The sequence below is a fragment of the Anabrus simplex genome, chromosome 4 (genome assembly GCF_040414725.1).
Source record: "Anabrus simplex isolate iqAnaSimp1 chromosome 4, ASM4041472v1, whole genome shotgun sequence".
In the NCBI taxonomy this organism is placed as follows: Eukaryota; Metazoa; Arthropoda; class Insecta; order Orthoptera; family Tettigoniidae; genus Anabrus; species Anabrus simplex.
In genome coordinates this window covers 390,566,735-390,586,018 of record NC_090268.1, presented here as the reverse complement: position 1 = coordinate 390,586,018, position 19,284 = coordinate 390,566,735, and the positions used below count along the sequence as shown (strand labels likewise).

The 19,284-nt window shown below is 38.6% G+C and overlaps 1 protein-coding gene across 1 annotated transcript in view; it reads right to left on the bottom strand.

Annotated features, from left to right (window-relative positions):
• Positions 1-11,519: 11,519 nt before the first annotated feature.
• The window catches only part of LOC136872025 (facilitated trehalose transporter Tret1-like), a 90,645-nt gene continuing 82,880 nt past the window's right edge, over positions 11,520-19,284 (bottom strand). The window contains exon 3 of the mRNA XM_068227520.1: positions 11,520-13,541. Coding sequence (XP_068083621.1) covers positions 12,109-13,541 — 1,433 coding nt within the window. The 3' untranslated portion in view covers positions 11,520-12,108. The remainder of the gene's footprint in view (positions 13,542-19,284) is intronic.

Here is a 19,284-nt window from a genome sequence, read left to right as displayed (position 1 = left end):
TTCGCAATCACACTATCAGACATAAAATTATATTAATGTCATATTAAAGTCTTTAAAGGAAATGATTTTAGAGTACGTTATATGATTATAAGCCTGAGAACGCCGGGTAGGTTTTAAATTTAATATACATATATCAGAAACAATATTATGAAGCCGATTTTCAAGTTTAATACGTGGAGATGCATTTCTAACGGTGTGAGGCTGTATAATAATTCTATAGGCCAGTTTTGCTTTTCTGTTTCATTATTACAGTAAAGAAAATAATCCATATTTACGCAATTCTTTGACTCACCTTGGGGGGGGGGGGCATTTATTTTGATAGGAGTTCATGTTTGTGGGTTACTGTAGTCACGTCCTAGTTCGTGAACCATGGGCAACGTCTGAGTGGCCTGGTAAGTGGTCCTGAGAGTCGGGATACCAGTTGCTATGGAATGGGAGTGGGCATCTCGGACATATTCTGAGTCGTGGCCCACCTTGTGCTCAGGCGGCTAGGACTATACAATTCACCGGTGGTCCATAACCCGTTAGAGGAGAGATCCTCACTTGGACTATGTGCAAGTAGGGCAGCATCCTGCTTCATGAATTTACCGAGCTCAGAACACTTTAAGCAAGCCTCGGACCTATGGGAGTAATGGAGTCCCACTTCCATTTGACAGGCGAGGGACTCCTTGGAAACAACTTGGCGAACGAAATGGAATTCGATGGGGAGCTATCAATATTAATGGGGCTTATGGAAGAAAGAAGGTAGAACTGGCTGAGTCAGCAAAGAGGATAAATCTGGATGTGCTGGGAGTAAGTGATATTCGGGTAAGGGGAGATAATGAGGAAGAGATAGGAGATTATAAAGTGTACTTGACGGGTGTTAGAAAGGGAAGGGCAGAGTCTGGGGTAGGGCTCTTTATCAGGAATACCATTGCACGCAACATAGTTTCTGTTAGGCATGTAAATGAGCGAATGATGTGGGTAGATTTGTCAGTTGGAGGAATTAGGACAAGAATTGTGTCCGTGTATTCACCATGTGAGGGTACAGATGAGGATGAAGTTGACAAGTTTTATGAAGCATTGAGTGACATCGTGGTCAGGGTCAACAGCAAGGATAGAATAGTGCTAATGGGCGATTTCAATGCGAGAGTTGGGAATAGAACTGAAGGATACGAAAGGGTGATTGGTAAATGTGGGGAAAATATGGAAGCTAATGGGAATGGGAAGCGTTTGCTGGACTTCTGTGCTAGTATGGGTTTAGCTGTTACGAATACATTCTTCAAGCATAAGGCTATTCACCGCTACACATGGGAGGCTAGGGGTACCAGGTCCATAATAGACTATATCTTAACAGACTTTGAATTCAGGAAATCTGTAAGGAATGTACGAGTTTCTCGCGGATTTTTCGATGATACAGACCACTATCTGATCTGTAGTGAACTAAGTGTCTCTAGGCCTAAGGTAGAGAAAGTGAAATCTGTCTGCAAACGAATAAGGGTAGAAAATCTCCAGGACGAGGAAATGAGACAGAAGTACATGGATATGATTAGTGAGAAGTTTCGAACAGTAGACAGTAAACAGGTTCAGGATATAGAAAGTGAATGGGTGGCATACAGGGATGCTGTAGTAGAAACAGCAAGGGAATGCCTAGGAACAACTGTGTGTAAAAATGGGAAAAGGCGAACATCTTGGTGGAATGATGAAGTGAGAGCAGCCTGTAAACGTAAAAAGAAGGCTTATCAGAAATGGCTCCAAACAAGGGCCGAGGCAGACAGGGATTTGTACGTAGATGAAAGAAACAGAGCGAAACAAATAGTTGTTGAATCCAAAAAGAAGTCATGGGAAGATTTTGGTAATAGCCTGGAAAGGCTAGGTCAAGCAGCAGGGAAACCTTTCTGGACAGTAATAAAGAATCTTAGGAAGGGAGGGAAAAAGGAAATGAACAGTGTTTTGAGTAATTCAGGTGAACTCATAATAGATCCCAGGGAATCACTGGAGAGGTGGAGGGAATATTTTGAACATCTTCTCAATGTAAAAGGAAATCATCATAGTGGTGTTGCAAACAGCCAAGCTCATGGGGAAGAGGAAAATGATATTGGTGAAATTATGCTTGAGGAAGTGGAAAGGATAGTAAATAAACTCCATTGTCATAAGGCAGCAGGAATAGATGAAATTAGACCTGAAATGGTGAAGTATAGTGGGAAGGCAGGGATGAAATGGCTTCATAGAGTAGTAAAATTAGCGTGGAGTGTTGGTAAGGTACCTTCAGATTGGACAAAAGCAGTAATTGCACCTATCTATAAGCAAGGGAACAGGAAGGATTGCAACAACTATCGAGGTATCTCATTGATTAGTATACCAGGCAAAGTATTCACTGGCATCTTGGAAGGGAGGGTGCGATCAGTCGTTGAGAGGAAGTTGGATGAAAACCAGTGTGGTTTCAGACCACAGAGAGGCTGTCTGGATCAGATTTTCAGTATGCGCCAGGTAATTGAAAAATGCTACGAGAGGAATAGGCAGTTGTGTTTATGTTTCGTAGATCTAGAGAAAGCATATGACAGGGTACCGAGGGAAAAGATGTTCGCCATACTGGAGGACTATGGAATTAAAGGTAGATTATTAAAATCAATCAAAGGCATTTATGTTGACAATTGGGCTTCAGTGAGAATTGATGGCAGAATGAGTTCTTGGTTCAGGGTACTTACAGGAGTTAGACAAGGCTGTAATCTTTCACCTTTGCTGTTCATCGTTTACATGGATCATCTGCTGAAAGGTATAAAATGGCAGGGAGGAATTCAGTTAGGTGGAAATGTAGTAAGCAGTTTGGCCTATGCTGACGACTTGGTCTTAATGGCAGACTGTGCCGAAAGCCTGCAGTCTAATATCTTGGAACTTGAAAATAGGTGCAATGAGTATGGTATGAAAATTAGCCTCTCGAAGACTAAATTGATGTCAGTAGGTAAGAAATTCAACAGAATTGAATGTCAGATTGGTGATACAAAGCTAGAACAGGTCAATAGTTTCAAGTATTTAGGTTGTGTGTTCTCCCGGGATGGTAATATAGTAAGTGAGATTGAATCAAGGTGTAGTAAAGCTCATGCAGTGAGCTCGCCGTTGCGATCAGCAGTATTCTTTAAGAAGGAAGTCAGCTCCCAGACGAAACTATCTTTACATCGGTCTGTTTTCAGACCAACTTTGCTTTACGGGAGCGAAAGCTGGGTGGACTCAGGATATCTTGTTCATAAGTTAGAAGTAACAGACATGAAAGTAGCAAGAATAATTGCTGGTACAAATAGGTGGGAACAATGGCAGGAGGGTACTCGGAATGAGGAGATAAAGGCTAATTTAGGAATGAACTCGATGGATGAAGCTGTACGCATAAACCGGCTTCGGTGGTGGGGTCATGTGAGGCGAATGGATGAGGATAGGTTACCTAGGAAAATAATGGACTCTGTTATGGAGGGTAAGAGAAGTAGAGGGGGACCATGACGACGATGGTTAGACTCGGTTTCTAACGATTTAAAGATAAGAGGTATAGAACTAAATGAGGCCACTACACTAGTTGCAAATCGAGGATTGTGGCGACGTTTAGTAAATTCTCAGAGGCTTGCAGACTGAACGCTGATAGGCATAACAGTCTATAATGATAATGTATGTATGTATGTATGTATTTGACTCACCTTGTAGAATATGTAACACCTTTTCGTTTATGAAAGAGAAAATTGAAAATGTTTTCAAATTACTGAAAATCGCAAGGTTTGAGGCTGTGGTCGAATTCTTCCCCAACCATGGAATTCACAACTAGAGTGTTTGTGGCATATATGTTCAGTCCGTCAACGCTAAGGCTGGTGGGATCCTCAGCAACTCTGCCATCAGCTGTCATAGATGTCCTAGGCATCACTGAAGAGGCGTACGAGGGAAATGAGGAGTGAGGTAGTTTCCCGTTGTTTTCCTCACCCAGCAAAAGTTGCTATTACATGTCATTCTGCCAAGCCCACTGAAATGCATACACCAACCGACCCTATGAGCAACATTTTCACACCATTCATAGCAGGGACTGGATGCATAAGGATTGGCATTACTAGCATCGCTCATACCTCAGTCACTTTCATATTGTCAAAGCCGAGAATAAGACAGAGACAGATCTATGAAAGTAACAAAATTGCTCTAGCCTATACCAGAAGACATAGTGCACTGTAAACACCAGGTCCTGCCAGCAAAGGCAAGTGTTTGTGGTATTTCTGTAAATTCTTTGTCGAGTCCATCATAAGGCTCATGTTGTCCGTTACCAACTGCAAGTAACCAGTTATTATAAACGAGATCAACTGAACGAAAATTGGATTTCAATATCAGATTTTTTTCTAACTAAGGCCGTAAGGAGCTACACTTTATGCTGGTTTGAGTTACACCGACTTCAGAAGAATGCGATAAACTGGAAGACACTGACGGAAGGCATCTCCTAACAAAATGACTTCACCACTAAAGGAAAGATTAACCTGCACAGTACATTTTAGTTTATTGTCAACGGCGTTGAGTGTAAGTTCAGCATATCTTATGATTGCTGTATTGGTGATGTCATTCACATATTGAACGTAGATGTTTCCACCATTGATACAGGTTGTTTGAACACTGAGTTGTTAACGTATTCTACAACGCGAAGCAAAGAATTGCGTAAATATGGATTTAAAAAAAAAACTGTGATGATGAAACGGAATCTGTACATTAATCTTCCATGCACTATTAAAGTACTTTCAACCCGTAGGAGCGCCATAGTATTCCAATCAGTGTACTCCGTATCACAGCCGTGTTATTTTGTAATACCTTCTATGAAGGAAGTTAGATAGGTTTGCCATATTTTTCATGGTTTCATAATAGCAACTCACCGCATACATCCTCCCAATGAATTTCACTCCTTCTTTTTATCTCCCCTTCTAACCCTCGAGCAACGCGGTGGCCCCGGGTTCGATTCCCGGCTGGGTCAGGGTTTTTAATTGTACATGATTAATATCCCTGGCCTGGCGACTGAGTGTTTGTGTCGTCCTTAATGTTCCTTTCCTCACATTCAACACTTTACACTTCCACAATTACCAAACACACGCAGGTTCATACATAACATATAGTGCAAAGTAGGGGCAAAATATATTCTCAGGTCGACACCCCGAATAAATAGCATTTTTTTTTAAAAAAAACTCATTTTTAGTAAATGCGAAATATTAGAGAACCTCTGTGTAATGAAAAGACTAGTCTTTCTTGTTGGTTTCGTTAAGGTCCCTAGGTTGAATTTTGTAAAGCCAAAGTTTCGAAGACTGATCTGGTATCCATAGCTGGATTAAGGCATAAGTTATAGCATGTTGGGCTTTGACAATGAGATGCACTCATGAAAACACTATGGTGTGGGACAGATTATGCAATGGTTTATCAAATGATTGCCAAGGTGCTTCCGGAGCGCTCATATTCCTTGAATCTAAAAACTGTTTAACTCCATCGTAAATAGCTGTGCCGTTTATTCTCATTCTTGAGTGCGGCTTTGGCGCGATATGAAATATGGGATTCACTTTTGAGGTTCACTTCAATAAAAGTCATACTTCATAATCTAAATTTCTTTATTGTCCTTAGGGAATGTAGGGTTCGAGACCCATTTTTGGAATTGAATCGTCGGAGATAAAAGGCTTCATGTCACTTTTGGCAACTTTTTAAGAAAAGGAAAACATTGAAAAGTATTTACTGCACATAAGACATGCACTTAATGTTACAAACTGTTGAGACTTGCACTTTTGGCAGTATTTATTTTGTAAAATGCGATATAATTCCTCTGTACTCCGAATTTAATTTTCCGTTATAAATTTATATAAAAACGTGTACATTATTGTTTATTGCCTGAAATATAACAATTAGCGCACTTTTTTTTTTACATCACAGGCATTGTTTTATACCTAGCACTTTTAAGTTGGAAGTTCAGTACTTAAGTGTTGCCTCACTATGGATATTACGGTGCTGAAAGGTAAGTAGTCAGTAATCCATATCTACTTAAAAAAAACCAATGAAATCTGATTCAAGGAGTGGGTTGAAAAAATAAAATCAGGTAGTTTCCAGTCTCGGATTATAACAAAAAAGCAAAAATGCAGTATTTGGGCATGACACCTTTTAACTACGACAGATTCAATTAATTCACACACAAGAGAAATATTACATGACATTACACAGTTACAAATCTTAAAGCTAGCATACTTTTGTCACTTAAAATTTTTGCACACAGTAACGATGTCGGTAATTGTGATAAAAGAAATAGTGAAGATGCTCTAATTATTGTCTCAGGAGAAAAAACTCTTCGATCGGGTTCTAGGCGAATCTTAAGCTATTTGTTAATATACAGGGTGGTCGGAAACAACGTGAAACATGTATAGCCTAGAAAGTTGGTCATGTTGATAAATAATTTGACAAAATAATTCGATAACTCGCGCTGTTGCAATTTTTTCAACTGCTGAACTTAACCAATCAGGTAGCTTCGGGGTGAATTGAAATGGGCCTTGTGAGGTGGTGGTGTTAAATCTGAACTTGAGAGCACTAATGGAAGAAAGACCTTCGCCCGGGGAGGGATTGAAATACGGACCTCCAGGTTGACCGGATGGCGCTAAAGCAAGTAGGTACGGTGACTCCGGCAGAAACACACGGTGTGTTCGTGGTTTATGTTTATTTCTTGGCATGACGCTCAAGTCGGTCGTAAGTCACGTGCAGATTTAGTAATATCGCCTCCGAAAGCCCATTTGAATTCGCCCGCGAAGCGGTGCGATTGGCTAAATCCAGAAACTAATAACAACGGCAGGAGATACTAAATTAATGTTTACAAATGATTTATCAGTATGACCAACTCTTTAACGCATGTGTAACCGGTTCACATTGTTTCCGACCACCCTGTATATCTTCAGAACTAGGAGAAAAGAAGGTACAGTAAAATATATATCCTACTTTCTATTACATACTGCTCATACTGCATCTCCTGGAGAGAGGCAATGGAACTGGTGTGGAGAAGATTGATAAATCTGTGATTAATTACAATACTAATAGGAGATATCTAAAGAGGCTTTTCTTCTACTTGTTTTCAAACTTTCCCTACTAATAATAATACTGATGCTACTACTGATATTATTATTATTATTAATAATAATTAATATTAATATTATTAATAATAATAATAATAATATAATAATAATAATAATAATAATAATAATAATAATAATAATAATAATAATAATAATAATATTAATAAACATCATCTGACATTCTACTGATATGCCTTAATTTCGATGCTCTGTTTTCAATGCCACCTAACAGTAAAAGCGTAAACCTCGGTGGGATGAGTTGTTGATTGCTATATTAATTCAGCATTATTGTGAACAAAATTAGAAAAAAATCTCAATTACATTCGACCTTGAATAACACGGCGTGTTCTTCAGGATCCTTTAAAAAAATGGCGTATGGCTTTTATTGCCGGGAGTGTCCGAGGAAAAGTTGGGCTCACCAGATGCAGGTCTTTTGCTTTGACTCCCATAGGCGATCTGCGCGTCATGATGAGGATGAAATGATGATGAAGATGACACATATACCCAACGTCGTATCACGGAAAGAATGGTAAAAATTAAATGCGCCTAAGAAACAGAACCAAACTCAGATAAAAATATAGCGAATTTCTGTTTCAGTACATGTCATGCCATGATGTATCTCTGCATACCACAACATCAAAGTCTTCAATAACAACTGCTGTAGAGTAGGAGAATATTAGAACACACAAGTGAATAGACGACTTCTCTTCAACAGCTATAAGCTGCCGGCGATTCACAAAATAACAGATTACGCGTTACGTGTACCAGAGCAATTCAGAAGAAAAATAAAGGAAGGCAACAAAGCAATGGCTGTTTCCGCCATTGTGCTTTTTCCCTGCGAATGTATTTATGAAATAAAGAATGTTAAGTAGTTATTTTAATAATTCACGGGCAAAAACATGCCTCATCTTTTTCTTTCTTTCATAATACAGTATAAATTACGTTATTATATTTCTTAATCACGAGGAGTCTAAGAGACGGTGTGTTTACTCCTTGTAGGTCCAGAAGAGCAATACTGCTTTTTTTTTTTTTTTAACTTGGAATGATCTACTGCAGTGACGCTTTATCATGTTAAACCATTTATAACAAGTCTCTTTGACTGAAAAGACTTGGGTGAAAACTTCTCTACTTCGAGATTATCCTCTACCTTCAATACAAGCAAGAATTAATAAATTGCATTCATTCATTTCTTTCCTTAATGTCATCGGGTTAACTAACAGGGAGCAAAGCCATGCTCAGCAGGGGCTCCGTGACTCTCTTCTATATCTCAATAAGTGATTTCGGAAATAAAGTCTATTCTTGATGTTAGAGAGTTGTAATTTTAAAATACATATTTTCGTGGTTCTTTAGTGCCTGCGTGCCAATTTTGACGTTTCGTTTTACTCTGCACTCTCAAAACCAATTTTCTATAATTTTTACAAGAATAATAACAGCAACCGACGGAGCCAAGGGATTGAGAGAGACGAGAATTAGGAGGGGATTACAGAATACGTAATTGAAGCTAGAATGAAGTTCAGAAATTCAGTGCAAAACCCGTAGAGTTTCTCGGAGTATGGAAAGACGCAATATCTGAAAGGAAAAACGGAAGAGAAGGCAAAGAAAGAGTGGAAATACACTGGAAATGGAAAACGAACGTGAATGTATTTTGTACTTTACGTAGTCAAATTATAACCTAAATAGAGAAGAAGAAGAAGGAGAAGAAGAAGAAGAAGAAGAACGTTTGATATGTATTCTTTCAGTTTTTACCGAAATCTTGTCCCGTAGTTCAGGGAACCTACGACATAGGGTTGTCATAGTTAAACACTCTCTGATGCAGCCAGAATCGAACCAACTATATTGGAAAAAATGACGTTTGTTGACTGCACTTCTGAGATCAATAATAATAATAATAATAATAATAATAATAATAATAATAATAATAATAATAATAATAATAATAATAGTAATAATAATAATAATAGTAATAAATAGGAGGAGGGGAAGAGGAAGAAGAGTGTAGACAGGTATGATGATAACATTGTGCAGATTACGTAGGTGATTAGGATGATAATCACAGTGATAATACCAGCATGTAGATAAATAAAATAAACTAAACAATAAATCACAAAATCAAACAAATGATTGTATTTGTACAAACTGCTTACGTAATTGCAACACTTATCTTAAAAATATCAGTTCTCCACTTTTTGACGCTATATGAGTTATTAATATTTTCGTGGTTACAGACGCAAAGGCTCCACTTTTGTGCAGAGAGAACACTTCTGCCACACATATCTGGCTTCTAGACTCATTATACGTAGTATTTCAATTTGTCTGTAATTAAGAATGTATTAGTAACTCATATATCATCAAAAAGTGGAGAAGTGCTGTTTCTGAAACAAGTGATTTAATTACATCTCGACTTCTAGATGGAAAGGAATCATGAAAATTATAACAGAGCTTCGAGAGCGTTTGTATTTATATGGATACACAGGTTCTTTGAAACGGTTCCCGGACATTTGCGGTCACCGAGAAAAACTTGTGCCCACTCAGATATTCTCCACGTCACAGGAGATCTGCGGTCACTGCAGCAGGGTCGTGGGCCTCATTAGCTTATTCTAGGGATATCCCCGCTAACCTGCCTGAGTTCCTGCCCGCTCGTTCTAGGTTAACATTCCGGGCAATGTGTGATGGGAATCAGCATTTTAAAACATATAATTTACTGTCGACCAAATCATTATACGTACTCGAGTTTGGAGGTCGTTCATTAAATAACCAATAGGCCACAAAAATCCAATAACGTCATTTTCCTCACTTTATTTTAAGTTTCATTTTACGTTAGGTTTTGTATTTTTAATTATATTAAAATTTCTATAGCAGGTGGAACGCAAAAAGTACCCGTTTCTACCATGCGACAATTTTAAGACATTGCTACTGTAAAATCCATCATCTGATCTAATCCAACTTTCAAGACAATATACATTGGGATGTTTTATTCTTTGTTTATAAATTGCAGAATTCTATGTTTCCAAAAACATGGCATGACTAAAGGCTCGCTCCCACCTAGTGGAATCGAATCGAACCGAACAGCCGAAATTTCCACTCGACCGCTCACATCTAGCGGAACAGAATCGAACGGGATTCTACGGGAATCTTCAGGCTTGCAGTGGACGGTCTGATAGAAGGTGTGAGGAGGTAGAAAATTACGAGAGATCGGAAAAGTTTCTGGGTACATGAAATTAACAAGACAACCAAAAGGAGAGTATTCAAACTTATTTGAATGTTGAATGCGCGATGAAGCTAAGTTTCGACGGTAGCCCTACTTCAGAGCTACTGTACTGCAATTTCAACAACTATTTCAGATAGTAGAATTTAACAGAAAAGTTCAATTTTACAGGGGGAAATGCTACATCAGATGCAATGGGAGGCCGTGATCATTTTTAAAACTACTTTAATGCATTAGATTGCGTCCCGTGGGAGGATGAAATCATTAATCGAGGTACCCTCAACACTCCTTTTTATTATTTTTTTACTATTTGCTTTACGTCGCACCGACACAGATAGGTCTTATGGCGACGATGGGATAGGAAAGGCCTAGGACCGTGGCCTTAATTAAGGTACAGACCCAGCATTTTTCTGGTGTGAAAATGGGGAAACCACGGAAAACTATCTTCAGGGCTGCCGACAGTGGGTTTCGAACTCACTATCTCCCGAATGAAAATTCACACCTACGCAACCCTAACCGCACAGCACAAATACGACAGTTTGAAACCTAGGGAATGCCACTTACGAAATCGTTCACTGAAAATATAATAAACACTGAAAGATGCATCCTATGTGAGATGTGATGTCAACTATCGTACTGGTATACTGTGTGTGGACTCCAACATAACATGATTTGGTGATGAAGTCAACAAAAAATATGAATTAAATTTTATATAGACTACAGAAACCTGCCACAAAATTGAATATTATAATAAGTTTGGTTTTCCATAGCCTTGCTTATATCCTCCCAGGCATTATTTTTTACGTTGTTGCAGTAATGCTCGTGGGTCTTGTAGTAGAGGAAATTATATTTTTGAACAAAACTAATAAGTTTTTCCGTGTCTAGTATCAATAAGTTAAATAAACGATCACAAAACAAAATTTTCCCGACCGTATCCAAGAAACAGCTGACTCTCCAGCTGAAGCTGACACACATTTGCCGCCAAATGATCGTCCTAAAGATCTCGACTCGACCCGACCGTCTACGAAGTTGCACGAATCTTGATAATTCTATTCGATTCCGCTCCGCTAGTCGAAAAACATTCTTGGCAGAGAATCCTGTTCCGTTCGGTTCGATTCGATTCGACTCGTGGCGATCGCTATCTCTATCTCCCATTTAAACACATGTTAAAACAAATTCTGTTCGGTTCGATTCGATTCCATTCCACTAGGTGGGAGCGGGCCTTAATTCTTCCCCTTCAGACACACCCAGACGATGATTCGATGTTAGCTTTCCCTATACTTTCTATGCATATAACGATTGTAATGTGCACGATTATGGCTGAAGGTATCAGTCTCTAAATAATGCGCCCTAGAAAAAAGTACTGTTTTCGAAGCGAATGAGCAGGAGCCCAGGCAGGTTAGAGGGGATACCTCGAGAATAAGCTGATGGAGGCCCACGCCCTGCTGCATATTGACCGCAAATCTCCTGTGACCCCTGGGGAATTTCTGTGAGTGGGCACAAGTTTAACCCAGTGACCATAAACACCCGTGATTTTGTGGTGACCACAAATGTCCGTGATCGCATGTGTCCGGACACCTTTGAAATTGGAATCTTTGGCAGTTATTTGGAATTTGTATATACAATGCTACCTTACGAAGGATTAAGTAAATACTGTTGTGGCGGGAAAAGCTACTAAACAGAGTACACTTTTCTGTCTACTCTAAATTGTCTGACTCCAGCTTAACTGAGTGAATGATGACATCTCTTCATGGTCGAACAAATATTGCTCATAAATAAATGCCATACATTTTTATGTCTGCAACAAATTAGTGTGCAATCCTAAGTTGAAACTAATTTATGAGGGTCTGAACTATGGAAGCATTTCTTGTTCATTTCTAAATCTGATGAAAGTGTTGTAGCTATTGTAGAAATGCTGCAGACAGTACTACGTTGGTCTGGAGTTTTATTCAGTTCCTCATAAATTTCTAGGAGCGACTTTCCTTTCGTCTCTGGCACGAATAATGAAATACCAACAGTCGAAACACCACAACACACACCGAATATCCAGAAGACAACGTATGTTCCTGCTCCGTCGGTTAAAAGCTGAAACATTTTCACAACAATAAGGGTAAGAGCGGGAGAAGTCATCGATGCCATCGCGATAGCGTATCCCTTTATATTACTAGGAAGAATTTCACCCGCGACAGCCCAAGGTAATGGACCCAAACCGGCCATGAACATCATTATGTAAATAATCATTAATGCTAACGGGATCCAGTCAATGTTTATGGATTTGTCTATTACTGGAGCGTATAAGAAATAAATACCTAGTCCTATCATACATAATGAGCACCCTGCACTTGAAAGTAATAGCAAGGGCCTTCTTCCAGCACGGTCTACAAGAAGCGAGGAGGCGACACTGGTGAGTAATGTCACAATACCAACAATAATTGCTGACATGTTGGCATCAATTTCACTACCACTACTTTTGAATATGCTGGCTGTATATGACAAAATAGCAATAATTCCACTGAATGCCTGGCAAAAAATCAAACCTATAACAATTAAGAAAGCTTTTCTGTTTCCTCTGTGACGTATAAGGTCTAGTGGTGACCCTTTTTCCTTCTTCTGAATATCCAGAGTCAGCTGCATCATTTCGAGTTCTTCCTTCACACTTACTTTTTCCTTCACACCTCTTAATTTCATCAAGGATTCTTCAGCGTCCTTTTGTCTCTCTTTATCGAGTAAGTAATAAGGAGATTCCGGCATCCACACAAATGTAATGAGGAAAAGGAATGGGAAAACAGCAGAAGATATGGCGAGAGTCGCATATGGCACGTACGGGCCTACGCAGTACTCATATAAGGTGCCTATATTTAACATAATTTGAAAGAGTGTCCCCATTGCTCCTCTTATACGATCTTCAGAAATTTCAGCAAGGTATATCGGTCCAACAGAGAAGGCTATACCTTGTCCCAAACCGGCCATAAACCTGGCTATGTAGAGTTCTTCTACAGATCGCGCCAAAGTCACCATTAACCACGAGACAATAAAGGGCACTGTTGCTGTTGCCATCACTACCTTCCGGCCTAACAAGTCCGATAAATAACCTGTAGGTATAGGTGCGCAAAGCATTCCGAAGTTGGAGATGGCAACTACCCACGAACACTGTTCCGACGATATTGGAAGCGGAGAATTCTGCCCAGTTAACAGTGGACATGTAGATGATGGCCATCCTATGAAGGTTCCGATGGTCAGGTAGGCAAAGGTCGCTGTAAAGAGACAAAACAAAATACCATTTTATTCGTCAGAAATAACATGGGACAATCAGGGTGTACCAGGGATACATTAGTTCATCTGGGGTGCAATGGCGTTTCCTGCGCCAGAAGTTCAGGCGCTGTTACAGATGAAATTAATGGATTAATTATAAACTCGCACATTAACCCTCCCCCTCTACTTTTTACCAGATTATTAAGATCACAAAATGAATTAATGTAATAGAAATTCATGGAGAAAGAAGAGAAAGTCTGCAGGGAATTACGAAATTTCTTCCAAAGGCGAAATACGTACTTTGGCCATTTCAGTCACTTCACCTTAGTAAAATTCTATATTTTTTAATAATGTTATAATATTGTAAAACTAAAGTACAGAAAATTAACAAACCACCGTCGGCAGTTCTGAAAATGACTCTGCATGGTCGACCACTGTTGATCACTTATTTCTTTTCGCTGTAAGAATGATGAAAAACTAATGTTTAAACATTGTTTTACTATGCTTTCATTACCCGTTTAAAACATTTAAACCCCCCAACTTGATTGCGTAAGCAATAATACACTCGCGCGGAACTCGAAAACAAAAATCAACGCAAAGCGTTGGATACTGAAACAACATCTCGGTCAGGTTTAGCAAGCACGGGGCAATGGGAGTAAGAGCGTACGCACGCATGCGCGATTCCAGGAAGAGAAGCTGCCGAGCCGTCGGAAACAGAACCAACGTCTTGGCGGCATGGCAGATTGGTAGAGGGTTATGGACGACACTGAGAGTAACCACAATATATGGAGCGGAACAACAAATGATAATGAAGGAAAATAAAATAACTTACACACCCTGAGGAAACACCATTGCAGGGTTATGCAAGTGTAATATATTAGTATAACATGGAAACAATATTCTCTAGCCCGTGGATAAATAATGGAAATATCGAGCTCGACGAGTATTATTATTATTATTATTATTATTATTATTATTATTATTATTATTATTATTATTATTAATTTATTATTATTATTATTATTATTATTTATGTAGTTACTTTCCGGACTTTTTTTTTGGAAAAAATCATGATCGTATTATTTGTGAGGTTATGTCATGAAACATCTGCTGTATGCATATTAATATGAAGTACAGTATATAATTTATTATTTACCTGTACATCCATTGCAATATTGTGCAACACACGGTAGTAGTCCAGAACAACGTATCTTTTGCTCTAGAGAATTACATAAAATTCCTTTTATTGCAAATAGGTTATTGAAGACTCTCAAAATTACGAGAAAGCATGTTGTGTCTATTCTTCTAGAAGCCTGACCAGCCAACGTATACAAAGAGGCAGTCTTGAGGGTTGAGTGGAGTTGGTTTAACAAGAGTTGTGAGTGCAAGTCGTTAATCGAGTATCGTATGTGAATTCATGTTGTGATTTATAGTACGTTGACGTACGTGTGGCAGTCTTCTTCTTATTAATCTTCGTAACAGTGTTGTGTTCAAGAGCATAGTAGTCAAGTGTTCAAGATGGCAGTTTATTAGTGCGTGTGTGTAGAATGTGTATAATTAATTTGTAAATTAAATAGTGTACACAATTGACAGAATTTTGTGTGTGCATCTTTGTGGTAACAACAAGGAATTCAATACGACGGCGGGATGATGCATGTACCAGTGCTAATTGAGGGCATTTTGTACATTTCATGTAAGAAGTATTTTCATGTGGTATGCTTGCCTTAGAGTTGGTGATGGGAGATGCAAACGTCCTGAATAGGGGAACAATGCTCTTTAGATCAGTGCAGATACTGCCTATGCTGATGATGTAGGTATAGTGGCAAGAACTCGAAATGCAGTGGAAGAGAAATTCATCGCCCTTGAAGATGCTAGTAGGAAAATGAGACTGACCATCAATCAACAGAAAACTAAATATATGTTTACCGAAAATATGCAAAGAGAACATGTCGGCCTCAGTAACTGTAGACAATTACACCTTTGAGAGAGTAGAGCAGTTTTAATATTTGGGATTGACAGTCACCTACTCAAGTGATACCTACATCATATGAAATTAAACAGAAAATAATAGCAGCCAGCAGAACGTATTTTGCTCGCACAAGACTTCACCCCTCAAGACTCTTGACTCGTACTACCAAATTAACCATCTACAAAACACTTATAAAACCAGTGCTTACATATGCGTCGGAAACTTCGCCTGCTACAACTGAAGCGTTATTTAACAAAATACGCTAATTATGTCATACACTTTGACAATCAACTGTCTATGCGACATATATTTAAATTGTGTCTCTCATCGGCACTTGTAATTTTGGCGAATTATTTCATTCCACTATGGACCTCGTGTTCACGGCCCAGTTGTTGTACGGAGCTGTGATATACCACGATTATATGAGACTGGAATTCTACTATATTTGAAGTATTGAATTAATAAAAACTTCGTATCTCGTGGACTCTGATAAATTCTGTCTTAGCACCTTGAACTCTTGGCCTGCTGGGCATCTACTCTGTCTATACGAGGAGAAGTGAACCTTTCGTCACATAGTTATACTATGTGTTATTTTTTCTAAGAGTATAATTGCACTGCGGACAGCTACACGTACTCTTACGCCATCTGTGAGACTACATTTACTACTACACTGTGCGTTTTGACATTGCCCACCAGGGCGAGTATCTGGTCTATTCTCAACTCATGAGTCAAACGTTACCCAATTGCAACAGTCAAGTTTTAGGGAGGAAGGAGGTCTGAGATTGCTCTTGGTAAACTGTCAGAGTGTAGTAAATAAACAATTAAAATTCGGTACATTGATGGAATCTTATGAGACGGATGTGGTGATAGGAGTAGAATCGTGGTTGAGAGAAGGGGTGGGTAATACAGAAGTATTTCCAGAAGGGTATACAGTCTATCGTAGAGACCGAGGAGATAAAAAGGGAGGAGGGGTATTTATTCTGGTGAAGGAAACTTATTGTTCGCATGAATGGTTTACTGATGAAAGGGATGAAATATTAGGGATAAAATTAGTTTGTGATAATATGAAGGAGGTGGGAATTATAGGAACATATAGGCCTGGAAGAGAGGAAAGAGACATGGAAATATTTGAGAAAATAATAGATTATACTCATAAAAACAATAATGATACGGTAATAATTGGGGGAGATCTAAACTTGCCTGAAGTTGAATGGAATGGAGCTGCAAGTGAAGCCCATGAACAGAAACTGGCAAATAAGTTAATTTGGTAGGGAGGATTTACACAAGTAGTACAAGAACCAACTCGTCTCAATAACTTGCTAGATGTATTCTTGGTTAAACCCTGGGAAATTGTTGATAAAACTGAGGTAATTGAAGGAATAGGTGACCATAAGGCTGTAATAATGGATGTAGGACTTGTACCAAAAATGCTTAATAAGAGGGTCACAAAAGACAAGAAATTATACAGAAAAACTAAAGTTGATGAATTTGGGACTTACCTTAAATCACAATTCAGTTGTTGGATAAGTGAAGGGAGAATGGCATTCTTCAAGAGGGTAATGACCACAAAGGGAAATGGAAAAAGCTGTATTCATATATTAGGAATCAAAAAGGAAAAGGAATCCAAATTCCTACAATGGTGGGAGAAGGGGGTGAACACTATTTAACAGATACTGAGAAAGCAAACCTCTTTAGTAGGGAATTCCGAGATTCAGTAGAAGATTGTCAGGACTTGGAAACCGTAACAGAAGATAGAGAGGGAGAGACACAGAGGGAAACAAGAAGCTTCTCATTCACAAATGAAGATATTTGCAGAGAAATCCAACTGCTTCAGAAAGGAAAAGCAGCAGGAAGTGATCAAATTACTGGGGAGGTATTAAAGACAATGGGGCGGTATATAGTGCCTTATTTAAAATTTCTCTTTGACTATGTCATAAATAATAGTGTGATACCAAAGGAATGGAAGGAATCTATAATAATACCAATTTATAAAGGAAAGGGTGATAAAAGGAAACCAGAGAACTACAGACCAATCAGCCTGACCAGTACAGTTTGTAAAATACTAGAGAGTTTAATAGCAAAGTACATCAGAGGGATATGTGATGATAAAAATTGGTTCATGAGGAGCCAGTATGGATTTAGAAAGAAATTTTCTTGCGAGGCACAACTGGTGGGATTTCAGCAGGACATATCAGGTCAGTTAGATTCAGGAGGTCAGTTAGATTGCATAGCCATAGATCTTTCCAAAGCCTTTGATAGAGTGGAACATGGAATATTATTAAAGAAATTGGAGGGAATAGGATTGGATGTAAGGGTTATACGTTGGATAAGAACATTTCTAAATTCAAGGGTTCAGAAAGTCAAAGTAGGAAATAATATATCACAGGAAGAGAAAGTCTGGAAGGGAATTGCACAGGGTAGTATAATCGGTCCGTTACTTTTCTTAATATACGCAAATGATTTAGGGAACAATATAACATCGAAAATAAGATTGTATGCAGATGACATAATTGTTTATAGGGAAATAAATAACATTGAGGATTGTTCAGAATTACAAAGGGACCTTGACAGTATCCAAGAATGGGTTGAAGAAAATAATATGAAGATTAATGGAGGCAAATCAACTGTTACAACATTTACAAACAGGAGCTTTAAAACTGAATTTGAATATACTTTGGATGAGGTAGTTATCCCAAAAGATGGCAAGTGCAAATACTTAGGTGTGAGATTTGAAAGTAATTTGCACTGGAAGGGTCATGTTGATGACATTTTTGGGAAAGCATACAGATCGTTGCATGTCATAATGAGACTACTTAAAGGATGCAACAAAGAATTAAAAGAAAAAAGTTACTTAAGTATGGTTCGTCCATTATTGGAATATGCAAACAGTGTTTGGGATCCTCACCAAGAATACCTAATAAAAGAACTAGATGGTGTGCAGAGGAAAGCAGCAAGGTTTGTAACAGGGGATTTCAGGAGAAAGAGTAGTGTATCAGAAATGTTAAAGGAACTTTGATGGGAAACTTCAAGTAAGAGAAGGGAGAAAACTAGACTTATAGGATTATATAGAGCCTATACAGGAGAAGAAGCATGGGGAGATATCCGTGAGAGGCTTCGGTTGGAAAATAATTATATTGGTAGAACTGACCACAAGTACAAAATTAGAAGGAATTTTAGCAGAAGCGATTGGGGTAAATTTTCTTTCATTGGGAACGGCGTGAAGGAGTGGAACAGTTTACCAGGGGTAGTGTTTGATCCTTTTCCAAAATCTGTACAGATATTCAAGAAGAGAATAAACAACAACAGAGATAATAAATTAAATGTTAGAGGGCATTCGACCAGTGCAGGATATTGTAAATAATAAATGTGTGTGATTAAATTAATTCCATCCCCTGGTCTAAGGAGTTTGGACAGCCCAAGTAGGGGACTGCCTGTAGGGGTGAAGTACAGTGGGGACTTCGAGGGCCCTGGGACCGCTACGGTAGCTGTGAAGGCCCTTCAGGAACTCTGAAAAGTGGTGGCAAAAGGGGCTCTGGTTAAGACGCAGCAGGTCGTTATGCTACTTAGGTTCCAAAATGGGTACAATATAAATATGTAAATAAATTCAGTATTAATTTTAATCTTATGCCAGTTGTATAGTATTATTAGAAGTAATTTCACATACCGTACTGTATATGAGTTGACTATGTTTGTAAGATATTATAAGTAGAATTTTGTAAACAATATAAATTTATTAAGGATGATGTGTGTGTTTAATAGAAAAAATTATTAGCGTA